At 59.6% G+C, this 11,306-nt stretch overlaps 1 protein-coding gene across 3 annotated transcripts in view; it reads left to right on the plus strand.

Annotated features, from left to right (window-relative positions):
• Positions 1-11,306, plus strand: part of SELENON (selenoprotein N) — a 16,421-nt gene that overhangs the window by 877 nt on the left and 4,238 nt on the right. Inside the window, exons 1-9 of one of the 3 annotated variants that reach the window (XM_034646946.1) lie at positions 323-430; positions 568-685; positions 3,783-3,916; positions 6,525-6,737; positions 6,965-7,089; positions 7,677-7,814; positions 9,406-9,487; positions 9,821-10,009; positions 10,345-10,450. In XM_034646946.1, coding sequence (XP_034502837.1) covers positions 362-430; positions 568-685; positions 3,783-3,916; positions 6,525-6,737; positions 6,965-7,089; positions 7,677-7,814; positions 9,406-9,487; positions 9,821-10,009; positions 10,345-10,450 — 1,174 coding nt within the window. In that variant the 5' untranslated portion in view covers positions 323-361. Of the gene's footprint in view, positions 1-322; positions 431-564; positions 686-3,782; positions 3,917-6,524; positions 6,738-6,964; positions 7,090-7,676; positions 7,815-9,405; positions 9,488-9,820; positions 10,010-10,344; positions 10,451-11,306 lie in introns of those variants that run through there. The other 2 variants (XM_034646948.1, XM_034646954.1) reach the window with 2 other exon arrangements.

The raw sequence follows: 11,306 nt of genomic DNA on the forward strand, positions 1-11,306 counted from the left end.
GTGGGGGTAGGGGCGGGATGGAAGGTGGGGACCGGTGGGCCGGGGAGGGTGGCATGAAAGGGAGGGTAAGGGTAGGGGTGGCGGGTCGAGACGACTTGGGAGGACTGTGCAGGGAGGCCAGGACATTGGCCCAGTGTGAGGCAGCGCCTGGGACAGACCGGAGGGGCGGTCCCCAGCGGTGACTCGGACAGTGCGAGTGAAGCTGGGACGGGGAGAGTCTGGTGGGGAGAGTCTGGTGGTGCCCCGGGGGGTGCTAGGACAGTGCTGGGGGGACAGGAGAGGACACTGGTGGAAGAATGTGACATGGGGACAGGACCAGGTAGAAGGAGACTAGGACAGCCTTAGGCATAGTGGCTAGTGGATGAAGGCCCGGAGTGAAGCAGGGCCCAGCAGAGACTGGTGGGGACTGGGGCTCTGGGATGGTGCAGAGGTGAGGTCTGGATTGGGTGGATTGGGAAATGTTGTGAGAACCCAGGAAGATGGTGCTGGGAGCTGCACCCTCCACCTGTTTGGGACCCCAGCTGGGTATCCAAATGGTGCTCAGTGGAGCCCCTTCCTCCCCAGCAGGAGTCGGCGTTGAAGGCCCTGGGGACAGAAGGCCTCTTTCTCTTTTCCTCCTTGGACACAGACCGGGATATGTACATCAGCCCCGAGGAGTTCAAGCCCATTGCTGAGAAGCTGACAGGTACCAGGCGAGGCTGGGGACAGGGGCACCCGAGTCATGGCCCTCAGCATCTTGGCCACTGTGCCTGCCCTGAGCGGGAGGGCCACCGGGAGAGGGACACGAGGGATCCTGCAGCCCTGGGGTCCTCTCTGCTCTGACCCTTTCCAGCTGGCGGGTTGGGAGCTGTCCTGGCACCGCCCGAGCCCATTCTCAGGTGTAAATACTAGTTAACACTCCCTCACCGCTTCTAGACGTGATTTGAAGGCCTTCACATGAGTTATCTCTTTAATCTTCACCGTGTCCTGTGAAACAGCCGTTGTCATCATTCTCCGGTTAATAGTTTGGGAGACTGAGGCCCAGCGAGGTGCAGAGCCAGGATGGGAACCGGGGCCACAGGTGTGAGGAGTAGAGAGATTATCTGCCGAGTGACCAGTACACAGTCGCTATTCTGTAGACACGGGCTCTTACCAGTATTACTACTTATTTGCTTAGATGCTGTCAGATTCCTAGCCTGTCCTGGCGATCCATTTTTACCCAGTTGTAATCCGTGATTTTTTTTTTATAAAAAAAATATTCTAATGAATGATTAAATGCTTCTCTCGCGGTCTCACCAGCACCCCAACCTCTGTGTCCATTTCTGTCCAACTTCTTGTGACATCTCTTGACCTTGGGATCTTGTTATCCAAATTGCCGGGTGTAAGAAGGTCAATAGATGGGAAAGGCAAGGAAGAGATGCCCGCTGCCCAGGGACAGGCCTTGCGTGTCTCAGGCGGGGTCAGGTAGATCGGCCACCTGCTGGCCCGGTGAGCACAGTCCCTGCCAGAGGAGGGGGGTCGGATGGAAAATGCGCATTTGCTGGAGCAGGTGTGGCCAGTGTCTCTCAGTGGCATTCAGTTCTGTGGGAGGCAGATGGGCAGGTAAACAGGTAAACAGGTCAGCCTCGTGTGGTTTGGCTTTGACCTCTTCTTCTGCAGACACTTCGCAGAACATCCACCCAGCCACCTCCTGGTCCTTTTTTGTGGACAGAGAGAGTGAGTTCCCTCATCATGGCGTGTTGGACAAGCTTGCTGGGCATGAGGGCACTGTTAATTTTTTTCACATAAATCTTTTTCTCCCTCCCTTACCACCTAGGCTGCTAGGAGTACAAAACTGGACCAAGTTTTGGGAAAAGAAAACATAAACTAAAACAAAACCCAAAACATCAAATCTATGCAGGAAACAGAAGCAATCTGTCTAGTTGGTGGAGTTATGAGTGTGTTTAATTTTCTTTATACCTTAAAAGTTTTACGAAGTCTATAATGAGTTACTTGTAAGTCAGGAAATAAAACTTTTGATGAAAACCATGCTGGACATCGGTATTAATAATTATCTGTGATAAGAGTAAAATCCTTGAAAAAGCAAGGCAGACGAATAAGCTCGCACATTCTAACTGTTCCCTTCCTCTGAGGTTTCCAGATTGCTCTTTGGAAAGTCTTGCTACACCAGCTTACAAATGCAGAAATAACTGTGATTCTTCAGAACAGGGCTTTGCCTCGGAAGCTGCCGGGGTGTGCGGGTTAAAAGGGCAGCTTCCTGATTCCAGCCCCTGAGAATTCTGGCTCAGTAGGTTTGAGGAGGGTTCTGGGCATTTGCAGTTTAGAAAGGCGTCCCAAACGATTCTGATGATTCCTGTTTAAGAATCGCTCTCAGTGCTCCCAGCTGGCCTGTCAGTCAGTTCGCCAGCAGATGCCAAGCATCATCTCTGTCCCCTGAACCTGCCCGGGGACAGCAGCTGTGACAAGCAGTGACAAGCCTTCCCCCTCAGAGGCGTCTAAGGCCCCCCTCCCTTACGTCAGTCACCGCTTTGGAAATTGGCTTCATTTCTCCCTCAGCCTTCATCATGACTCGGTCCACACTTGAAAGGTCTCAGACTGGGCATACCTCCAGCAGGAAGAGACCCGAGAACTCAAGCTCAGCCACTGCCACTCCAGCCCCTCCTTACACAGATGGGGAGACAGGACCACCCAGAGAATCAGGGAGAAGCTGGTCTCCTCTCTTCCAAACTGGCGATCTTGAGGGCGTTGCAATCTTATCTCAGGGCTTCATGACACCAAAGATGGTGTCAAAGATGGTTCTGTTCCTCGCTTTCCTTTGTTCTTCTCAGTGGCCCTCTGACGAGCGTTCATTTCTTCACGAGGCCCCCAGGACAGGCTCACGCAGGGCAGCATGGCCTCGACTGCCCATGTGGGAAAACCGGAGGGGCTGAGTGATTTGCCCCAAATCATCCCGGAAAGGGAACTGACCTCAGCCTGGAGCTGGGCTGATGAGGCCCAGCCTGAGCGTTCTCTTGTCTGTGCCCCGGGCAGCAGCTTCTCTTTGGTGCCGGGACCCCAGCCGCTGGGACAGGCAGCCGCCCGCCCGGACGCTGCCTTTGGTGGGCCCAGCACCAAGTTCATCTCAGACTCAGTTCATAGAACAAAGGGAAGCAGGCCAACCAGCCAGCCTGGCCTGGTGGAAAGAGCACAGGGTGGGGTCAGAAGAACTTGGTTTGAGCCCTAGCTCTGTGGCTCCCCGACCCCAAGTGCTCCGGTAGTAGTAATACAGCTGGAGTGTATTACAGGTTCGCTCTGTACCAGACCAGGTGCTGACACTACGTGGATTCTCTCATCCAATCCTTATAACAAGCCACTGGCCAAAGCACACAGGGGTAAGGGGCGGAGTTTGAACCCAGGTCATCTGGTTCCTGAGCCTTTAAGGAAACAGAGTCTGAGGTCACAGTGCCCTCAGAAGACCGTCATGGTTGATTGTGGGTTTAGAGTAAAACAAGCCAGGGTTTGAATCCTGACTCCCCACTACCTAGCTGTGTGACCTTCAGGAAGTGACTTCACCTCTCTGAGCCTCCACTTTCTCATGTGTAAAATGGAATTGGTAATGATGTTATTCTCTGTCTCTCAGGACTACTGTGAAACTAAAATGTGATACTTATTGGTTGTTGCTTTGGTAATTGTCAACTATTACTCCAGCTCTAAGCCTGGCTCCCATTAATCACCTTCCAGTGATGGGGGGAGTGGACTTCCCCAGAGAAGAGAGGCCCTGCAGCGGGAGGGCAGGGCCCCTCTTCAGCAACCGTGTCTCATAGGGTCAACTCCTGCGGCCAGCTACGAGGAGGAGGAGCTGCCCCTTGACCCCAGTGAGGAGACGCTCACCATAGAAGCCCGATTCCAGCCTCTAATCCCGGAGTCCATGACCAAGAGCAAAGATGGGTTCCTGGGGGTGAGTGTGAGTGGGGGGCAGTGGAGACCGCCCACAGGTGGGACCACAGACACAGGATCATCCGCGCTCACTCACCTACCGAGAAGAGGTCTGTGCTCTGTTTCTCTTTCCCTCTTTCCTTCCTTCCTTTATTAGCTAGCCTCTGTGCCCCCAGTGTGCCAGGCCCTGAGGGGTCCAGCAGTGGGTGTGATGCCGACCCTGTTGTTTAGGACAGTCTGGTGCAGGAGGGATAAGCATGAGCCCCTAACCCAGATGGGATCTGGACTGGCTTCCTGGAGGCAGTGCCATCTGCTGAGACTGCCAGAGGAGGGGGCTGAGCCAGGGGAGGCAGGGGCGGAAGGACCTGGTCCGAGGAGGCAGCTTGGGGACTGGAGCCAGTGTTGAGGCAGGCGCCTCATGTGGGCTCATTACTTTCTGCAAGTGGGTCTCCCCCCCCACCTGCCCCCCAGGCTGTGAGTTTCTTGAGGGAGAGGCCTCTGTGCTTCCTCAGGCCCCTGGCACCTGACAGGTGCTCGGCTGAACTCTGCCGGACTAGACCTGAGGCTCAGCCCCCAGCAGGGGTCAGCCCTGCCCTGCCCCGAGGCCCCCGTGGCCAAGGTTTCAAGCCCATCCTGGCCCTGAGGCAGCCCACACCCTGCCTGCCTTCCCCACCCATCCCCAGCTCACTCTGTTCCAGCCACTCCAGATGTCCAGGCTTTCTTCCAGCCTTGAGCCTTCTCGGATGCTCTCCCCTCTGCCAGGAGCAACTTTTCCTCTTGCCCAACCCACACCTACTTGGCCTTTCCGTCTCCCCTGAAATGCCACCTCAGCACGAACAAAGGTCTGAGGGCAGGAGGTGCCAGGCCAGTCGCCTGTGGACAGAGAGCTGGTGCGGCTGGACCCAGAGTACGTGGGACACAGGCAGGGGCATCCCGGTCAGTGGGGCTGGGAGAGAAGTCGCCAGACTGCAGAGGGCCTCGGTCGCTTGACTTTGGCCTTCAATCTGCGGCAGCAAATTACCTTAGCAGATTTTGAAATGGGAGGGTTCCCTCGGCAGATGCTGGCAGGCTGGGGAGAAATGGGAGACAAGAAGACCAGTTCTCAGGAGGGAGGAGGAAGGCGGGGGAGGCAGTGGTGCTGGAGAGGAAGGACAGCCTAGAAGATGCTGGGAAGGGAAGGAAGACAGGGCATGGCTACTAATGGAAAGTGGGGGAGGGGAGAGGGGGTACTCAGGCTTCTGGATGGTGACCAAGTGCAGGGTGGGCCATTTGCCCCATGAGGACCAGAGGAGGGAATGGGTCTGATGGGGAGCGAATGAGGTCAGTCTGGACACAGTGAAGTCGAGGCGCCTGGGGATGTCTAGGGGAACAGTCCAGTAAGCGAGGTTGGAAACACAGGTTTGGCCTCCCACAGAAGATCTGGGGAGGGAAGGTTGGCAGGGACAGTTGGTGGTTGAAGTTGTCCGAATAGATGAGTCCCCCACAGAGCAGTGAGAGCAGGGCGGGACTGGCGGGGTGCCAGGGCACAGCTGCACTTAGAGGGGAGGATGGGGCAGGGGCCGCGCCCCACAGAGCACAGCCCCCCTTCGCGGGCAGCTCCCCTGCAGGGGTGGCCAGCCCTGCTTAGAGAACCCACTGGCTCAGTCTTCTTGGGGGGTAGCTCCGAGAACCTCCCTCCTCCCCGTGAGCCTGGCCCCCCACCACCGTGGAGGCGGGGAAGGGAGAGGGAACCCGATGCCATCAAAGACCTAGCAGCTCCCTGGTGGCGGAGAGCCCCCGAAGGGCCAGGCTCGGGCGGGACAGGGAGGGGCTGGCGGAGGGGCAGCTTTTACCAGAGGCCATGCCCCGGGGTCCCACCTCAGTGCTCCAGATGTGCAGACGGGCCGCGAGGTCTGACCCCCATCTGTCCCACGTGTCATTTCACCTGGCAGAGATGGTGCCTTGCTTACAGGGAACAGCTGAGGGATGCCGGGCATGCCAGGTGCTGCCCAGTGTGGTACGGATGACTCTGGAAGGGGGCAACTCTAGAAGGGGGCACTCTCTGGGAGTGACCTTCCTTCCCCTTCTCTGTGGTCCCATCCTGCTCTTTACCCAGAGAGTTCCCCCAAAAGGCGGTGACCACCTTCCTCCTCAGACTTCTCTCCAAAGTCTCAGCCCCTTCCGTGGGACATTAGCCCCAGGAGGATACTTGGCGAGAAGAAGGTTGGGGAGAAGGCAAGGCTGGTGGAGGGGGTGGCACTCAGGGTTGCCAGCTGGCACCGCGGAGGGAGGCAGGACCATGTGCCTGTGAGGCCTGGAACCGTGTGACTTGCTTGACGAGGGAGGGAAGAGGCCGTCAGAACCCCTGCACAAAGCTCCCCTAGCTGGCCCTGCCAGCTCTGGCCTGGGCTGCGCCTGAGCGGGCCAGGGGGGTGCTGCTGGGGGCCGGGGAGGTGAGGTGGGCCTCGGCTCTGGCAAGATAGTGCCAAGCCTGTGGCCCTCACCAGGACCAAAGCACCCCCTGGGTCCTGCTGCTCCCTTTGCTCGAGGGCTGGGTCAGGGCTCAAGAGAGACCTCCAGCCATACGTGGAACAGGGACCCCCACATCGTGGTTCTCAGCACCCTAGAGTCCCGGCTTTCCCCCGCCCCAGGTCTCTCGCCTGGCCCTGTCCGGCCTCCGCAACTGGACAACCGCCGCCTTGCCGAGTGCAGTGTTTGCCGCCCGCCACTTCCGGCCCTTCCTTCCCCCTCGGGGCCAGGTGGAGCTGGGGGAGCCCTGGTGGATCATCCCCGGTGAGCTGAGCGTCTTCACCGGCTATCTGTCCAACAACCGCTTCTACCCCCCACCGCCCAAGGGCAAAGAGGTGAGGGCCGCCCACAGTGAGCACTGGGCCTTCCACCCCAGCCCCAGCCCCAGCCCCCGCCCAGGCATGCATGGTCCCTTCTGCGTCTGCTCTGCACCTGGACCCCCAGCCCCCCCAGGCACCCCCCCTCCCCCCGCCCGCAGGCCTGGGACAGANGCCTGCAGGCCTGGAACAGACGCTTACCTCGCAGACCAGGCCGCAGCCCGGGTCTTCACTGCCCCCCGCAGGTCATCATCCATCGGCTCCTGAGCATGTTCCACCCGCGGCCCTTTGTGAAGACGCGCTTTGCCCCTCAGGGGGCCGTCGCCTGCCTGACGGCCATCAGCGACTTCTACTACACCGTGATGTTCCGGTGCGTAGCCCTCGACAGCCCCCAGGCCCCTCAGCCGCTCCAGGGGCCCAGGGGAGCATGGGAGGGCACGGCAGCGGGAGGGCGGGGCCTGCCTGGAAGCCCCCAGTACCACCCTCTGGGCTCGGGCAAGCCGTGTTGGCTCTCTGGGCCTCTGTTTCCTCGCCTGTGGACGGGGGTGGCGGTGACCCCCTCCTGGGAGCAAGGGAAAGGGGGAGCATGCTGGGCGTGGGGCTGGAGGCTGTGATCGTTACCCACCCAGAAAGGGGCGTGTGGGAGCTGTGATCTCAGCGCGCGCGCACGCGCGCGCGCGCACACACACACACACACACACACACACACACGAGCGCACGCGGAAGGCTGGAGGCAAGGCCTGCGGAGAAGGCCGTGTGTGAACCGGGCCCCGAGGATGGGCAGCGCTTGGAGGGTCTCGGGGCTTCTCCCTGCCCCGCACATTCTCCTTCATCCCCTGCCCAGCCCTGTCCTCCCCACGAGAGTCTGGCCAAGGGCTCCCCAGCTTTGGCACAGAAGCAGCAGGGTGGGCCGTGGCTCAGCAGGGGCTGCTCCCAGCCGGGCTGCTTTCCCCCCAGGATCCACGCCGAGTTCCAGCTCAGCGAGCCGCCTGACTTCCCCTTCTGGTTCTCACCTGGCCAGTTCACCGGCCACATCATCCTCTCCAAAGATGCCACTCACATCCGAGACTTCCGCCTCTTCGTGCCCAACCACAGGTGGGAGTCTTGACCCCGGCCCAGCCCTGCATCCCACTGTAGTTTGCCCCACTCCACCCCCCAGCTCCTGGAGCTCAAGTGCAGGGGCCCAGAGGCCCCCTCCGTCTCTGCCCCTTCTTCGCTTCCCGGAGCCACTTCTCTTCGAAGGGGTCTGGAGCTGACCCAGGAGGCAGCTTGACATGAGTGGAGGTGGGTCATTCCATCATCCGGCAACCATGTCCCAGTTGGCCTGGACTGCCAGCTCTGCGCCTGGGACCCAGTGCAGCAGACCCTCCCCAAAGCTGGAGCCTGACACCCCCATATTTCTGACAGACCTCCCAGAGACCCATGACCACAGCCTGAGCGTGGCACCCTAGTGCTGGCAGCTGGGCAGGGACCTGGCTGGCCTGAGTCCAGCAAGCCTTCTTAGAGGAAGAGACGGAAGCAGAGACCTGGGTAGGGCAGGGGGTAGGGTGAGGAGGGTTTAGCCAAGCAAAGGGAGCAACACATGTAGTCCTGGGGGCAGTCCCTCCGCTGCCGGCAGTTGCTACCACAGGCCCTGGGGGTGGAGGGAAGGGGCCCTTCGGGAGGGCTCCACGCCAGCCGCCCACTTGCATGCCCAGCCTGCTTAGGGTCAGCCTCTTATCAGGGAGCATGGGACCAGAGGGCCAGCTTCAAGTCTTTCCAGATTCCTCCCTGATAGCAAGTGGCTGCTTAGTGGGTCTGAGTGACACAGGACAGGGACAAGACCTTGGCTGGGAGCCGGGAGCCCCATAGTTAAGTCTCCCCTGTGGCACCGTGGGCTGCATGGCTGTGGGCAAGGCCCTGGCCATCTCTGGGCCTGTTTCCTCATCTGTTAGATGGGAGGATGGCTCCTGGGTGAAGGGATGGTTGGGAGAGCCTGGGAAGAGAAAGTTGCCCCCAGGAGCAGGAGTGGTTTCCTCTCCCTCCCCTCAGCAAGCAAGCCCCCCTCCCTTCCTGGACTGCACAGGCTCAGCCCGGAGCACATCTGCCTCCACCCCAGGGTTGGAGGTGGGGGTCCTGGATTGGATGAAACAGGGCAGGGGCAAATGACCAGCCCCAGGACCAGGCCACGGGTCCGCCCACCTCCTCAGGCACCCTGCTCCCCAACCCCCCGGTGGTTAGTTGTCGGTCCTGGGGCTCCCTCATGTGGCCGATCTGCAGATGGCATGTGGTGGGGCCAGACTTCCTGCCTGAGAGGGAGCTGGGGAGGCCAGCTCAGGGACAACGGTGCCAGGCCTTCACTCCTGCCCCTCTCTGTGTCCTGAGGGAGGCACTGACGATCTTTCCACCTCAAAGAGCCTTGGGCAGCATATGAGACACGGATGTGAAAGCCCTCTGTGAACTGTAAGGGGCTGGGCCAGGCGAGCCTGGTGTGGTTGTAGTGCCTTCTGAAGAGGCCACCCAAGGACAGAAGAGGGCCCAGGCTCTGCGGTCAGAATCCCAGTGGCGCTAAGACCTTGGGTTCACCTTGCCAAGCCTCGGTGTTCTCATCTGTAAAATGGGGAGGGTTGTGCGCGCTCAGTGAAAGTTTGACATGGGCCTTGGTGATGGGGGTGTTCGTCCCTGGCCCCCCTCTCCCTGTCGCCAGGTCTCTGAATGTGGACATGGAGTGGCTGTATGGGGCCAGTGAGAGCAGCAACATGGAGGTGGACATTGGCTACATCCCCCAGGTGAGCACACTAGCGGTCCTGACCCAGGTCTGCGGGGCTACAAGCCTCAGGCAGTCCAGGTGAAGAACAGAGCTCCTGGGGGCGCTGAGGCCAACCGTCCCCAAAGCAGGATTCTGGGAAACCACCTGATCCTGCACAGAAAACCCAACAGCTGCCATCGGCCCTCAGATGGCTTCACGCGGTGGAAGGAGCCCCAACTCGGCCCTGCCCTTCCCTGGGCCTCAGTTCCTCCACCTTTGCCATGAGTGGGGTATCTTTGAGGGTCTCTTAAGGATTCTTGCCCATCTCTGAGACACCCTCACTGATGTCATTCCCCACGGCCCTCTGGCCCAGATGGAGCTGGAGGCCCTGGGCCCATCGGTGCCCTCCATGATCCTGGATGAGGACGGCAACATGATCGACAGCCGCCCACCCTCGGGGGAGCCCCTCCAGTTTGTGTTTGAGGAGATCAAGTGGCAGCAGGAGCTGAGCTGGGAGGAGGCTGCCCGGCGCCTGGAGGTGGCCATGTACCCCTTCAAGAAGGTGGGGCTGGACGGGAGCTGGCCAGGGCTGGGGGAACAGTGGCTTAGCAGGGGGGCACTTGATTCCAGGCTGGGGATGGGCTTGCTGCTGAGGCCACCTCCCTGCCTGGCCCGGCCCGTACCAGTGGGGCCTCTCTTTTGCCGTTCAGACCTTGGCAGGAGGCCTCCCCTGGCCCAGCAAAACCCTTTCTCACACACACACACACACACACACACACACACACACACACACTTACACACTCACACTACACACACACATACACACACATCATACACAGCCCCTGAATAGGACCCTAGCTGCACACAGTGGATTCCCTCTGTCTCCCTTGGCCCCAGGTCACCTATCTGCCATTCACCGAGGCTTTCGACCAAGCCAGGGCCAAGAACAAGCTGGTGCACTCAATTCTGCTGTGGGGGGCCCTGGATGACCAGTCCTGCTGAGGTGAGGGAGACCCTATGGGGCTGAGAGAATGGGGGGAGACATCCCAGCTCGTGGGGTGCAGGGGGCTCTGAGATCAACAGGACTGTCCTGTTGGAGCATGGGGGGGGGCTTGGGGACTACACAGGGCAGGGGTGTGGGGTAAGAGCTTGCGGGAGTTCTGCGCCGAGTTCAGAAGAAGCTGCTGTTCACAGCAGAAAGGGCCCCTCTCTGTCATTTTCAGTGTGGAGACCTGGGCCAAGTGACTTCCCCTCCTTGAACCTTAGTTTTCTCGACAGTGAAAGAGGGGTAACATACTTACCTCCCAGAGTTGTGAAAATGGGGTAAAAGTGCCTGTGCTCCGTGAAGTGTTGCACACAAGTGAGAGAAATGGTGCCAGAGGCTGGCCATGCACTCACTTTTCCAGAAGATTCACCCAAGACCTGCCACATACAAAGATCTGGGGTGTCTGACCGCGGGTACAAAGACGAGTAAGACCGTGCCCCTGCCCTCATCCAGCCCATCCACAAACACGCCTGGCACCCCCACACCAAGCCCATGGGCTGCGTGCTGGGAGTCTTGTCAGAAGTGGTCCCTGTCCTTGGGGAGTGGCATGTGCAGAAGGCAGACGTCCCACGGGGCAAGGTCCCAGGTGGCACAAGACTGTAAGTGGGGGTTCAGGGAAGGCTTCCCGGAGGCAGGGATTTAAGCTGAGACTTTGGAGGAGGAGCAGAAGTTTATCAAGTGACAGGAGGAAAAGTGTTTGAGGTGGAATTACCTGTGCAAAGGCCCTGGGCTCCAGAGGTTAGCAGAGTTAAGAAGCTGGCACTGTCTGCAGGCCCCTGGGCTGAGGTTGTCATCCGTCTATCTGTCTCCCTCC

Source organism: Ailuropoda melanoleuca, chromosome 2 (assembly GCF_002007445.2).
Source record: "Ailuropoda melanoleuca isolate Jingjing chromosome 2, ASM200744v2, whole genome shotgun sequence".
Classification (NCBI taxonomy): Eukaryota; Metazoa; Chordata; class Mammalia; order Carnivora; family Ursidae; genus Ailuropoda; species Ailuropoda melanoleuca.